This window comes from Tursiops truncatus, chromosome 11 (genome assembly GCF_011762595.2).
Source record: "Tursiops truncatus isolate mTurTru1 chromosome 11, mTurTru1.mat.Y, whole genome shotgun sequence".
NCBI classification, from domain to species: Eukaryota; Metazoa; Chordata; class Mammalia; order Artiodactyla; family Delphinidae; genus Tursiops; species Tursiops truncatus.
Window position 1 is genome coordinate 67851 of NC_047044.1, and position 14609 is coordinate 82459.

Consider the following 14609-nt stretch of genomic DNA (forward strand, 5'->3'; position numbering starts at 1 on the left):
ATTCCACCTTGACCCAGCGTGGCCAGGCTGTGCACCCACTGCCCCTCCTAAAACCCCACCGGGCGACTGGTGCCCAACGGGTCCGATAGCCCACCTCTGCGGCTTCTGGCCCTCTCTCAGACCTGGGCCCCGCAGTCTCCGCCCTTCCACGGCTCCCTCTGGGTCTCCTTGGCCCTCTCGCCTCACTGTTCCTCCTCCTTTCACTCTTAGAGGTGCCTCTGCCCTTCCCGTGAGCTACCAGCCCCCACCAGGTGCCACACAGCACTTGCCCCATCAGTGGCTGGTGGCAGCTGGCTCAGAGGGGAGAAGGCCTGAACGTGGGCAGAAGCCTTGGGGGCTGGAAAGCACGGGTAGACAGAAGAGGGTTCAAAGACAGGAGCAGCAGAATTTAGGGACAACTGGATACCAGGGGGAAAAGTGGACAGAGGCCACGGAGGACAACCGGACTTATAGCTCAGAAGGTGTCATTCACTGAGCTGGTGAGCAGAGGGCGAAGCTTCCAGCTCAGGAAGCATGGGCTCAGGTCCAGCAGGACTTGGAGAGAGAGAGAGGCACGGAGAAGCCGGGCACGTGGGCGTGGAGCTCAGCAGAGAGACTGCGTCAGAGACGGGGATCTGCAGGTGATCGCGGCGTGTGGCTGAATGCTTACTTGAGGCCGGGGAGGTCTGTGTGAGCTGTCCAAGGGACAGCAGAGTTTGTGCTCCCAACACCTCCTCTCAAGCAGGCAACAGAGAGATGGTTTCATTTCTTATAAATTTATTACATAATAATATTATAATAATTATTATCAATAATAATAATATAAGAAACATAGATCTCTGTGGGGTGTATCACAACGTCAGGGTCAGGAGGCCTCAGGACTGGAGCAGGGGGTGAAATCCCCCAGCTGGAACTCCATACAAAAGGAGGGGTGAAGCAGAACTGACCCTGTAAAGTTAAAAACCCAAATTGAACGGAACCAAAAACCCACAGGTGAGTGTGAGACGAGTGTGTATGTGGCAGTCTGTTACAGTGACTGCTGCTGTGTGTGTGACCTGGTCTCTCGGTGAAAGGGTTACTGGGTGTGAATCCGCCCAGGGAATGGGGCCAGCGGGCTGGGGGCGGGGCAGGTGGGCACAGACCGGCGTGCCAGGTCCCTGGGCTGTGAAAACTTCTGTTTTCTGGGTTTTTTAATTTTTATTAAAAAAAGCTAGAAATATAAACAGAAACTTGTGAGTGACGTGGATGGAGCTTAGTCCAGACTCCACAGCCTAGGTTTAAAAACGTCCCGGGCCCCCCGCCCCACAGGTCATTGCTGAGTGTGAGTAGTCACAGTAAGGGGGGCTGGGGTGCCCGCCGGGGCCTTTGCCTCTCCCCAGGGCTCGCAGTGGCCTGGCTCTAGGGCTGCCCCTATGAAGCCCGACGGGGGGGGGGGGGGGAGAGCACTGCCTCCAGGGGCCCCTGGGGGCCTCTCCCAAGCAGCATGCCTTCGCCAAGAAGGCCCACGCAGGCTCGGCGAGGCTCTGGAGGGACAGGCTGGGCAAACAGCAGGTCCCAGTGTGCAAGACGACCTCTGACTTTCTTTGGAAGTGGAGACGGGGTGCTTTCACAGGCACACACCCATGCACGCACCCTGTGCACGCTTCCGAAGCCCCTACACTAGTCCAGAGTGGCCCCTAGGGACCGCTCTCCAGTCAGGCACACGCGGGGCTCCGATGCACTCAGTCGCACCCCGAGATTCACACACTCGCACATGTGCGCACACACGCAGGGCGGAACTGGAGACTTCAGGTCTGAGGCGGGGAGGCTTCTTTGCTGTAGTCGCCCAGCAGCGTGGGGAGGAGGCTAGATCCCTACTGGGGAGGGACCCTGTGAGAGAGATAGCTGGGGGCGGGTGCCAGGGCCCTGCCCTCCCACCCCACCCCCACCCCACCCCTGGTCCAGGGCCACGGTCTCCCAGGCCATCTGACCTTGCTAGTGCCCAGCAGGACTCGCTGCCTGCCGCCCCTCCTCCACGCAGCACCTGAAGGGTCGGTGGGGCACACTATAGCTCAGCGAGGGGAGAGGGCCCAGCCGGGGCCCCAGGGCGGGTTACTAGGACCCTGGCCAACCCCAGACCAGCTGGAGCATCCCCCGCCCCATGTGGGGTGGCAGTGGCAGTTGAGGGGCCAGAGATGGAAGACTGGGCAGCCGCAGCGGAACCAGTGGGGGGCTGGAGGGGAGGAGAAGGGAAGCTATTGAGGACAGAGATATTTGTTCCTTTTCTCGTTCCAAATATAGAGTGGATTAAAATATGCAAAACAGGGGGGCTCCTTGGCCCCCAACCGAGAACCCCAATGTCTCCCCCCTCCCCCCGAGTCACCAAGGTGTGTCTTGACCTTGCATGCTGGACTAGGTTCCCCCCTCTGCGAAAGTAGCCACCAGGAGCTGAGCGGGAGATGGTCGGGCCGGAGCACCCCCGTCCCCAACCCCCTCCCGCTCCAGCCCCCCCCCCACCCCCGCCCCACGGCCCGCGCCCTTCCTGACCGTGTGCTGGGTGGGGCTCGACGGCCTGGGAGGGCACTAAGCAATGTACAGGGCAAGTCTCCGAGCAACAGCAAACAGGACGATTCATGCAACATTCCTGGCCCGGGCGCCGTTGGGGTGGGGGTTAGGGGGCGGGCCGAGCCCGCGGCCCGGGGGCGGAGGTGGGGGACCCTGCCGGCAGGGCGCGGGCGTGGGGGTCGGGGGGGCGTCAGCTGCCGTCCAGCTGCCTGAGCGCGCGCTCGATGTTCATGCGGTGGCCCACGCGCGTGACGCCCAGCTCCACGAAGTCGTCCTTGGTGAGCGCCGGCAGGTGCGCGCCCTCGATCTCGTGGTCCTCGAAGCGGTCGCGGTGCTCGCCCAAGTGGATGCTCTCCAGCCAGTCGCCCACGTCGAACTTGCTCCAGAGTTGCAGGGGCTTTTGCTGGAAGGGCCGGCGCGGGCTGGGGGCCCCGGGGCTGGGGCCAGGCGCTGGCGAGGGCAGCGGCGAAGGCGAGGGCGAGCGGCTGCGCGCGCTCACACTGCGCACCACGAAGCGCACCTCCTTCGGCTCGTGCGGGATGGAGAGGCTGGACGACTTGAGGATGGTGGGGGGCGTGAGGCCGAAGGGCCGCCCCGCGCCCCCCGCGCCCGCCCCCAGCCCCTCCACCCGCTCCAGCGACGCGGGCTTCACTGGGCTCGGGGCGCGCCGCGCCACTGGGTAGCGGCCGCCGGGCCGCACCGGGTAGGAGGCCCCGCCGCCCGGGCCCCCAGGGCTGCGCTGCGCTGAGATGGAGCTCAGCTCACCGAGGCTGCTGAAGAGCCTGCGGAGGGAGAGGGGGTCAAGGCCAGGTGAGGGGCACTAGGCCAGGTGGGGGTGGGCGGAGGGGCGGGGGCCAGCGGCCAGGAGGACTGTGGGAGGGTGGGGGCGGGAGGGGGTGGCCTGGGACTCGGTGGGTAGCCTCAGGGCCAGAGGAAGAAAGGAGGGTAGGGTCCTGTGGTTACTCTGGCCCGGTCCTCAGACTCAGAGCCAGTGCCCTGCTGGGGGAGGCGGGGCCCTAGACTGAGCGGCCCACGAGGAGTAAAACCCCTGGCCCCCTCCACTCTTTGCGGGCTCCAAGGGCAGGCTGCCAGGGGAAAGACAGCCACTGGGGCAAAGGGCTTCCCACCGCATTTCTGACAGCCCGGGACACCAGCTCTGGACAGTGCCCCGTCCACCCACACCCTGGAGAGAAAGACTCCGGCAAGACCCCTCACCACTTCTCCCACACACCACTTCCCCCTCTGTCATCATGAGGGGACCCAGAAAGACCTGGGCTGGCCGCACGGCTGGCTGAGTCGTGGTACAGGCTGGTGGCAGCACAAGACGGAACAAGTCCATGAGGTCTGAGACAGACACGAGGCGGCGTTCACACCCACACAGAGCGGCGGCACGTGCAGGGCAGGCGTGAGGCAGCAACACACCCATGACACTCGGCCTCCCCGCACAGGACAGCGCACAGCAGCAGCGGCAGCACCCACGTGTGTTACACACATGCAGCAGCGGCAGGAGTGGCAGTGGCCTGCTCACGACAGTGACAGCAGCACACGTGCACGCGCACACGCACACGCACACACACGCAGATGGGTCTTCACTTCCCAGCATCACCTGATAGGACCCCAGGTCTTCAGCCCCGCCACGCCCCCCAGCATGGCCATGGTGGGAGGCCTGGCTGGGGGAACGCCTCCAGAGAAAACCCACTCCTAGATCCCAGGCCACCTCCACCCCGTTTCTTTCCCTATCCCCTACTGTGGCCACGGGAAGCCTCATGGGGCCGTCAGTGGCACCAAAGCCCCATGAAGCCACGCAGAGCAGAGATCCAGGCGGGCAGGTGCAGCGCAGACAGCGAGAGGCATGGGATGGGCATGCTCACTTACACAGCCGGCGCTCAGGACCACCGCGCAGCTAGACAGAGCAGCCACATGCAGATGGGCGGGAGAGAGCAATGAGAGAGAGTGTTAGCGGCCCAGGCCCTCAAAGCAGGCACATGGCCCCCAGTCACGACCACAGGGAGGGCAGCCAGGTGCAGGGGCCCCCTGGCCAGATACCCAGTAAGGGAGGGATTCAGGTGCAGTGGGCCTAGGTGAGATGGGAGGGAACACATCTGGAGCTGCTGGAGGAAGGAAAGTGCAGGCACGACGTGGGCAGAGCTGGGTGGGCTCCTGGCTTGCCTGTGAGCTGTTCTCTGGTCTGTGAAGTGCAGACCACAGTGGTGTCCATCCACAGGCTTTACTAAGAGCCCTGTGTGGCCGCTGCTCAGCAGACCCCTGGCACTTGGGGATGCTTCGTGTCCCCTTGTCCCCTTGCTGCTGCCTGAAGGGCCTCTCTCCAGCTGCCATCGCACCTCCCTCTCCCTGCCCTTGCCCACACTGGGCTAAGGACCCCTCCCCTGGGTTCCCCCACCCACCTCTGTGCTACCCTGACTGGCACCTGTCCCACACTGCACGGGCACCCTGAGCATCCCTCCTCGCCTGAAAGCAGGTTTGGTCTCTTCCCGTCTCAGCCGTGCAAGGGGAGCCTCCCGCTGGAGACCCAACTCTGTCCCTCCCACTCAGCCTGGTTTCCACTGCCTTCCACTGGCTCCCTCTCCTCAGCCTCTGTCCCTGCTGCCTCGCCCACCTGCTCAGACCCAGAGCAGAGCCTCTTGAAGAGGCCAGACCATGCTTCCCCCACCCAGCAGAGAGGGACTCAAAGGACGCCTGGGGTGATGGGCTCAAGGAACAGGCACCGATCACCAGAAGAGACCCTCCCCTCTCCCACGTCTGACCTCCACGGTACCGCCTGGGTTCCGGAGCAAAGTGGGGCGGCAGTGGAGGGTGGGGGAGGGTGCCAAGGACGTGGTAGGTGCCCAAGTGGTCGTGATTGCTAGGGAGAGGGCGAGGGGGCAGTGCTGGGGGATTGGGCCCTCCCGCACCCCGGGGCCTCAAGCATCCCACCCTGGCACGGGGACCTGCACCTCGGGATGCAGTTCTGCGTGGCCCACCCCCAGAGTCCCCTGGAGCACGGTCTGGAGCCCTGGCAGGGGGTGAGCTGGGGGCCTAGGATGAGGGCAGACTGGCTCAGAAGCACCAGGGAGACCCTGCCGAGGGGAGATACTGGGTGTGGGGAGGTGGGCACCTGCCAGAGGCTAGGGCTGGTGCCAGGAGGTACCATGAGTGAGGGACTGACCCAGCGGAGCGCAGGGGAGAGGGCGGGTCACACTCCTAAGGCCCCAGGGCATAGCAGGGAGTGGCCGGGGATGCCCACGGCCCAGAGGTCTGCTGCTTCTCCCCTTCCTCTTGGGGAACAGGGCACTTCCCACATTGTCCCAGGCCAGGCACCCGGGAGCGTCCATGGTCAAGGTCCACATGTTTCCACACCACCTCTGCAGGGCCACTGCTGTCCATCGCCACTCTGAGCTGTCTGACGGCCTCCCCAGCCAGCCTCTGACCGCGGCATGGCCACATCACAACCGCTGCCAGCCTCCCAGAGGGCTTCTGGGCCACCCACTCTCTAACATGTGGTACCTCACTAGGCACAGCACCCCTGGACGCCTTCCGGTCTTTCCCCAGACGTCTCAGCCAGGCTCCACACTCCCCAGCAACTTCGCCACCAGTGTCTGAACCTTGCACTGCCTGCTTCCTCGTGACTCCTTGACCAGTGAGGTCTGCTCCTGCCCCACCACCCCGCGCCCGGCACCCTCTCCTCTACCCCTTCCTTCCTAGATGGGCTCCCCTCTCAGCTCGCACTTTCTCCCAGGCCGTGTCACCCACTCCCACCCTTTCCTGTGACCGATGTGGCCAAGAAGGCCACATGTGAAGCCAACGACTCTCCCCAGACCTCTCCTGGGGTCTCCAAACACGCTCTCCCTCGCCCCAGTCCTGCCCACACCAGAGGCCTGCGAGCCACCATCAGCCGCTCCATCCTCCCCGCCATGGCCGATGCGCCACCAACTCCCAGCATTAACCCTGGCCCTCCTCGCCCGCAGCCACCTCGGACCCAGACCTTCCGCGCTCTCACTCGGGACCTTTCCTCTCACTTCCTAATTGCTATCCTTGACGCTTGGTGCCTAGCTCAAAGCCAGGAACACAATATGCACCGAAAAAAACGTTATAAAACAACGTGACATGTCACTCTCAGGCTCGACTGCCTGTCAACCCATTGGTGCCAACAGGCAAGAAAAAGCCCACTCCGGCCCTGGTCCCTGCCTGGAGCCTTCTGCCACTGCACTCACGCAGGGCAGGTCTAGGCCTGTGGCCTTTTGAAATTTAAGAGCCCCATTAACGGAAATACTCCTCAACAGAAGCACAAACTACATACGGGCTTGTGAGCGTCCCATTGCACTCTCTCTGGTCTCTGTGTCTCACTCCAGCCCTAACTTCTCACCGCCCACACTAGGTCATGGCTCCAACCTTGATGCACCCAGATGCCCCTATGACCCCTCCTCTGTGACCCCTTCCCGCTCCCCTAGCAGAGTTCCGTGAACTCCTGAAGCCCTGATCACATCTGCTGCAAAAACACACCTCACAGGCCCCCAACCTGTGAGGACCTCCGCAAGGACAGAGCACATCCTGGCCCCTGTGCCCTGCACTGGCCGGCAAACAACAGGTCCAGTTTCAAAAGAATAAGCCCTGAGGCACCTGCAGTCATGTATGGCTTTATCCAGATCCCTGTCAGATGGGCTAGCAGGACAGAGCTCACAGTAGGTCCCCAGGGCGGGGTTTCTCCACCATCGCAGAAACGTGCGTCTTCTGTGGGATGCTAATTAGTGATCTACTAAAGAAGCTGTCCGAGACCACAGCACACAGCACATCAAAAGTTCTGAGAAGTACTGCAGGAAAGAAACCTCATCAACTTTGGGTTTCCAAAGCTATTTCGCCATGAACTTTTTTCTGTAACATCAGATGTGACGGTCAGACAGGTGTCAAGCTGAGGGCCACAGCAAAACTGAGTATTGCTGTGGGGCTCAGAGACATGTGCCCTTCAGACCACCCGCGGGGTCTGGAAGACAAAGGGAGTTCAGAGCAGATGTGGGGCTCTGAGCAGACAAATGTTCTGCCTATCAGGCTAGACCCAAAGCCAGAAGCATAAAGAGGTGGATGGTCTGGGATCAAAGTTCCAAAAAGCCAAAGGCCATGGGCCTTCCGGATGCCCCAGTGCCATTTCCACAAGGTGCTTCAAGTCCGTGACATAAGGGGTAACGTCCCCTTCCCCTTCTGAGGTCTTCCTAGACCTCGGGCCGCAGAGTGTCTTGCGGGGGAAGGACGCCGGAGCCTAGACTGAGCTGCCAGCGAGGAAGGTGGGCAGAGCAGGCGCTTCCTCTCTTGTGGTGTCTGTCGGGTGAGGAGAGGGGCAGGCCTGCGAGGGAACACATGGGGGCCAGTGGACAAGGCACAGGGGTGTGACCCACTGGGTGGCCGTGGCAACTGCCCTAGGGCTTCAGCTAGGATCCATCCTGGGAAGGAAACAGCCCCGCTGGGACATCAGAACTTCCTGCACTTTGGACATGTCTCTGAAAGACAGTATCACTAGCACTTTTATCGCTGTGTGAGAAATGAGTGTCAGACTCTAGCCACCGCTGGCGGCAAAACAAGAGCTGCCCAGCAGCGCCGATGGGCACCACAGCCACTGCCGGCCACGTGCGGGGCTGACTGGACGTGGCCACAGCGTCTCTGCTCAGCCACCTGCCAGGGGCCAGAAGTAAAGGGTCCAGGACAGGCAGTGGGGCCCACCCCGGGGGCCATGGTTCCACCCAGGTCCGAGGGCAAGAAGGGGCACGTAAGAGGACGGAAGGAAGGAAGGAAGGGTGAACAGCAGCAGAAGGAAATGTAGAGGGAAGTGGGAGTGGAAGCGCAGGGCAGACGGGAGCTGCTGGGCCTCTCGAGCGGCACTGGCTGGGCTCAACCGCAGGTGATTTCAGAACCCACGTGCTGTCTGTCACACACCTGACCGACAGACAGAGGCTCGGTCTACAGAACGAACACACGCACTTCTGTGTGAGGGGACTGAGGCACAGAAACACAGTGTCTGTCACTAGAAGCGGCTGAATGACAGAGGCCCCATACTCCAGTGGACAGAGAGTGGGGCTTGAGGCCAGATGCCACCATCTGCTGGCTGGAATGGATCTCCTCAGAAGCTCAATTTTATCGTCTGGAAAATGGAGATTCTATTATTATCCATCGAACAGAATTGCTCTGAACAGGAGGTGACGTGACTTGGCCTTTTCCAGTGCAGAGCGCTCATTTTCCCGTAAGGACCCTAAGAGTCCTCCTACCGGCCCGCCTGAGGGCCTGGTCACCCTCACCATTTCACAGGGGTGGGACTGAAGTTCACTGAGGTTAAGTGGTTTGTCCAAGAATACAAACTCAGATGCAAGCTGCTGAGGTGGGGATCCAGGGCCCCCTGACCCCAGGCCGATGTCAGGGAACAAAGCCAGGTGCCAGAGCTGGTGAATGCCGTGGCACAGGGAGCCTCTTGTTTCAGGCTCTCCGGCATCTGGCACCTTTGGGAACAGCACCTGACGTTCCTTTGGACACCCGCCCCCCTCACTCAGCACCCATCCGGTAGCTCTGGCTGACCCCATGCCCTGGCTCCCAGGATAGCATATGAGGCAGGCCTGGCCAACAGTAGCCCAATGCCTCCCTGACCCCAGTGACCGTTTCAGGGGAGGCAGGGGATCCACACGAAGCCAATCGGAGGCCGGGATTCTGCAGGAACTCCTGAGGGAAAGAGGCTCACTCTCCCGTGGGCCTGCAGGACAGATGGGATGTACAGGTTGGAACTGCTGGCCTTGCCCCTCCCCCACACCACTTCCAAGAAAGGAAACAAACACAGGTTCTGGCATGACCCAGACCCACTGGCCAAGAGCGCCTCGCCGTGACAAAGGGGAAACGCTGAGGACGACCGTGAGGGACATGGCGGCAGGTCCAGCCCAGAGACCACCTCCTCCTGCCCTGTGACGGCCCAGCTGCACCACAGGAGCCAGCAGAGCTAAGGCAACACCTGGGCTCTCCTGAGCTCGGCCAAGGGGCTCGACAACCAGCAAACCTCAACCAAGTGTCTGTCCTTCTGTGGCATTTGTCCTAAGCCACCTCCCTAGACCTCAAGTCACAAAAGACAGCACTTGCGTTTAGCTTTGTTCTTTCGTCCGTTTAGCAAATGTTTTATTGAGGCCTGCACTGTGCCGGGCACTGTGCTACCCGCTGTCAATGGCTTTAATTTTCATCAGGACCAAGGGGCACAGAGGAAAGGAAGGGCTGGTGGAGGGGGGAGAAACAGAGAGCGAAGATGGGGACTGGTCCAGGCTGTATCAGGGATCCCCGCCCTCTGTTCCACAGAGGCCTAGGACCTGGGCTGCTCACTGCAACTGGACACTCCTGGCCACACCCCTGACACCCACTCGAAGGGCACTTTAAACATCGCCCTGCTGGGAAGAGGGCTTTCACATTCAACTGGGAGTTGGAAGAGACGAAAAGGGGAGGGCCCCGGCGCAAGCCTGGGGTGACGGGAGCCGGAGGGCAGCGCTGCCCAACCACGCGGGAGAGGCGTCACTCGTCTCCCGAGCCCCCACTTATCCTTCGAGTCCTCAGCTGGAAGAAAGTAGATGAGACAAGCCCTTGTGCGCAAGACCTGGATGCCTCACTGCTCTGTGAACTCTGCCTCCCAAGGCTGGCAGGAAAGACTCACTAGGCTGGTCTTCAGGGCGGCGAGAAGGACTCAGGAGGTGGCAACCCAAGTGCTACCCACAAAGCCAGAGGTGGGGGAGGGCTACGGGGCGCAGAAGGCGAAGGCAGACGAGGGCTGGCCAGGGGGCGGCCAGCTCTGCCTCAGACCACTCGTGGGCAGGAACCAGCTCTCCCGCCAGCAAGCCTGGAGCCCACAGGCCCGAGGAGGCACCCCTTGGGGGCGGAGCCTTGGGAATGAGGTCCTCAAGGAAAGGGCCAAGGGATGAGCCCAGAGGCTCTGGCAGCTTCTGCCCAGCCAGAGCAGCACCCCAGCCCCCTGCTCGGCCCCTCCCCCCACTTCCAGGGCACCATGTGGCCTCTTTAAGTCCCCACCTTGTGTAGGAAGTGGGCGGGGAGGACAGAGGAACGGGTGAAGTATGGAGAAGAGAGAGTGGACAGAGGTACAGAAAAACGGCATGATTTCCGCCCAAGAATGGCTTCCCGATGCACTTTGAAAATCACGCACAGGGACCTGTGCTTGAGAGACTCTGAGGCGGTGCTGAGAGACAGAACAGAAATGTTTCCGGGGCAGAAAACGGGAAACTGGTGGTGGGTCCTAAGAGGAAAAGGATCCAGTGTACTCCAGGTTTCAAAAGGAAGCAAGGCAGCTACGAAAGGAAGTGAGGAACGATGGCACTGGCCACGTGGGACAGCCATGTGGCCACAGAGAAGCCAAGTAGCTGGGGTGGGGGTGGGGGAGAGCTGCACCTTGAGTGTGGACCAGAGAACGACCCTTGATGGTAGCAGAGGCAGCTACGTCAGGTGTGAGAGTGAGAGCACAGGGACCCCGCGGCAGGGAGCCTCCAGGAGGGCTGTGAAGGCGTTCATGGCCAGCCTGGGTCTCCGGTGGGTGCCCAGCTCCCACTGCCAGCACCGACAGGGACAGAGAGAACAGAACCCCTGATATTTCAGATCGCTGAAAGAGCCTTCGGTCTCAGACAGGTAAAGCAAGGCCAGATAAAGGACAAAGATGTGGACGGGAGAAGCACAGGGATGGGTGCCACGGACAGGTGAGGGAGGGGACAGCACGGGCTGTGGAGGAGGAACAGAGGGAACTGTGGAAGGACAAGAGGAAGAACGGGGTGGGCATGGACAGGGGACAGGACCCTCCCCACACCGCCCTGCTCACCGAGCTGCCGCGATGGGCGACTTCTTGGCGGGGTCCAGCAGGCCGCCCAGGCCGCCAACCGGCTCCTCCCCCAGGGAGCGGGTGTCTTTGTTCAGCTGTTGCAGGCGGGAGCTGAGCTCACTGATCACAGTTGGCTTGTCGTCTTCGGGCCCGGGGAGCCCCCGGCTCTCCACGGGGTCCCCCCACAGCTTGGACCTTCTCTGGAAGAGGTAGCGAGGGCGAGCAGGCCCGGCAGCGGAGGCCAGCCCGGCGGAGGCGGCATGATGCTGCTGGGCCATAAGCTCGCTGTCGGAGGACTGCTTCAGCAGCGGGTCCCTGAAAGTCACCGGCCCCTTCCCCAGCGGGGACTTGAGCTTGGGCTTGGGAGGCACTGGTGGCTTCTCGAGTAGAAAAGTATGTCCGTCGGCGAAGGACGTGTGGGTGTCGGTGAGTTCCCCACTCTCCGAGCTCAGGGTGGACATGCTGGACACTGTGGAGATGGTGCTCGTGGTCTCCAGGTGGGGGTCGCTGGAGCTGCGCGTGTCAGCCTCCTCCACCCCCGAATCCGCTGCGGACTCGGGGGCAGGGGGCGGCTCGCTGCTCGGCTTCCCTGAGGCCGGGCCTGGCAGCGTGGCGGGCGAGGGACCTGGGCCAGGGAGTGGGGTGGCCAGCAGGACCCCATTGGCAAACTCTTCAGGAGGCGGCACGAGTCCGATGCGGGCCAGCTCCTCTCTGGTCTCCTCATCGCTGGAGGACAGCTGGGCCGGCGGCAGGTTCACGGCGAATACCAGCTCTGGCTCCTCCTCTGAGCTGCCCTGGCCCAGCCCGGGGTCGGTCGGGGTACTGCCAGGGGGCTGGGCCCGGGGGCTAGGCAGGGGCTCTGCCACCACGGCCGACTGCGTGGGGGCCGGGGCCAGCTCTGGGGTGCCCGGGCGCTCCTCTCCGGCCCCCAGCCCACCGGGCTCCTGCCCATTGCTGGTGGCGTGCACGACGATGAGGCCGGCTGGCCGCTGCAGGGATGTGTCCAGGACGCTGAGGATCATGGACTTCTTGTCCTCCGGTGACTTCCGCTCCTCCCGGGGAGCTTTCTCGGCTTCCCTGCGAGCAGGCACAGGAACCCAGGCGGGGCTCCTCGGGGAGAAGGCTGGGGAGGCCAGGGGCCCTCGCTCAGTGTCACGAGCCTGCACATCCACAAACAAGGGCCCAGGGCGGTCGGTGTCAGGGCTGTGCACAGGTGTGGGGGAGCGGGAGGGCGCCTGGGAGGCCAGAGCCCGCTCCCGGGCAGCCAGGGCAAGGGCCAGGGGTGAGCTGGGGTCCAGGGGTTTGCCGGTGAGCGGGTGGATGAAGGTGGAGCCCGAAGGCCCAAGGCTCGAGCTGCTGACCAATGGCTTCAGAGCGGAGACAGGGGAGGGCAGCAGGAGGTCACGGCCGGTGGTGGCGCCGGCCCCCAGCAGGCGCTCGTCAATGGAGCGGGAGGGCTGCAGGGAGGGCATATCTGCGCTAGGAGAGCTGCTCTCGACGGCTCCGACAGACAGGAAGACGGTGGAGCGCCGCCGCTCCTCCAGCCGCCGGTCCTTGCCTGGGGCCGGGCCGCCGAACGCGAGCCCGGGGCCGTCTCCGGGGCTGTAGTCGAGGCCGCTCGGCCGAGGCCCGCGGTGTGTCGGGGAGGGCTCCCGGGCGAAGCTGCCGCCCGCCGGGCCAGGGCTACCCACGGCCAGGGCCGCGCGCTCCTGCGCATCCTCCACCTGCAGCTGCTTCACCAGCGGGCTTTTGCGGCGCTGAGGTTTGGACGGCGCGAAGAGGCTGGCGCTGAAGGCGCCGAGGTTGGCGTAAGGGCTGTCGGGGCCGGGCGGCCGCGGCCGACGCTTCGGGCGCTCCGGCGGAGTGGCCGCTGGCGGGGGCCGGGGGACGTCGCCTGCCTCGGGCGCCGAGTCCTGAAGGATGATCATGGACCGCGCGCGCTTCTGCCGTTCCGGGTAGGGCAGCGGCCCCAGGGCCGCGCCGGGATCATACAGGCCCGGGGCGCCCGCGCCCAGGCGCGCCTCCAGACCGGGTTTGAAGCTGGAGCGCACGGTGTCATAGGCGCGGCCCGGCGGAGGCGGCGGCGAGAAGGCGGGGGGCGGCCCGGAGTCGAAGTAGTAGGGTGCGGGCGGGGGCGGCGGTGCGGTCTGCGGCGGGGGCGGGATACCTCGGCCCTCGCGCACTGAATCCTGCATCGACGTGCTCCTCGGGAAGCGCCCCTCCAGCAAGGACGCCAGCTTCTCATCTTCCCCTGCGGACAGAGGGGCCCCGGTGAGCCCGGCCCAGGAGCCAGGGGCCTTCGAGGAGGCCCCTCCCGACCCAGGCGCCCGCCCTCCCCGTCCGCAGAGGCCGGCCCCGCCCCCACCCACCCCCCACCCCAGGGCAGCCAAGGTCCCGGACGCCAAGGCGCCTTCTTAATCCGCGGGCGGTGCTGGCCGCCAGCCAGAGGACGGAGTCAGGGTGGGCGTGGGCGCTAGTATGAGATCGGGGTAGACACGGGGATCCCAGAGCAGGGGATCTAAGCAAGATCCCCAGTCTGGGCTCGTCCCCGCCGGGTTGGGAGGGCTCCTGCGGAGACTGGGGAGAGGTATCCGTTCAGATATAGCGGAGAGGAGGGCCCCCCAGCGGAGGCTGTGACAGAAGACCCAAATTCTGCCTCCTCAGGTTGGGTACATGGAGAGAGCCCAAGGTCAACACCGCAGGAGGGCAGGGGCAGCCCCACCCCCACCCCCAGTCGTGGGGACAGAACTGCAGAGAAGGGCCAGGAGGTGGCTGGCACAGGCCTTCGCACACAAGACTGCGCAAGGCCTCATCTCAGAACCACCAGCAGTGGAACAAGCAGGTGTCACTGGGAGGCCCTGGTGGCAACCAGAGGCGGGAAGAAGGGAGATGGTCAGAAATGAGCGGGAACTCTCCCAAGCGGGAGTGACGCGCTGTGGACAAGGGGGCAGCAGGGCTGTGGCCGGGGAGAGAGCCGATGCCCAGGTGAGGGAGGCTTTGTAAAGAGAAGTCCTGAAAGGCTCTACCCCAGAGACCGACGGGCACTGGACTGGGGGAGGCTGCCAGGAGGTCACTGCCGTAGCCCTAGTGGCGGAAATTCAGAAAGGCTGGGCAGGAGGGAGGGCAGGCGGCAGTGGAATGGCAGGCTGAGCACCTGACACGTATTTTAGTTTCACTCCTTATGGGCTGTGTGACCCCAGGCCAGGCCCTGAGCCCCTCTACGCCCCAGTTCTCTCATGGACAACATGGACTGAAA

The 14609-nt window shown here is 63.5% G+C and overlaps 1 protein-coding gene across 7 annotated transcripts in view; it reads right to left on the reverse strand.

Moving 5' to 3' along the window:
• SHANK3 (SH3 and multiple ankyrin repeat domains 3) overlaps positions 1 to 14609 on the reverse strand; it is a 54776-nt gene that overhangs the window by 1605 nt on the left and 38562 nt on the right. For 4 of the 7 annotated variants that reach the window (XM_033865709.2, XM_073787980.1, XM_073787979.1 and 1 more), the window contains 2 exons: positions 11354 to 13604; positions 740 to 3305 (listed from right to left, as the gene is read on the reverse strand). In XM_033865709.2, coding sequence (XP_033721600.1) covers positions 2714 to 3305; positions 11354 to 13604 — 2843 coding nt within the window. In that variant the 3' untranslated portion in view covers positions 740 to 2713. The other 3 variants (XM_073787982.1, XM_033865710.2, XM_073787981.1) reach the window with 3 other exon arrangements.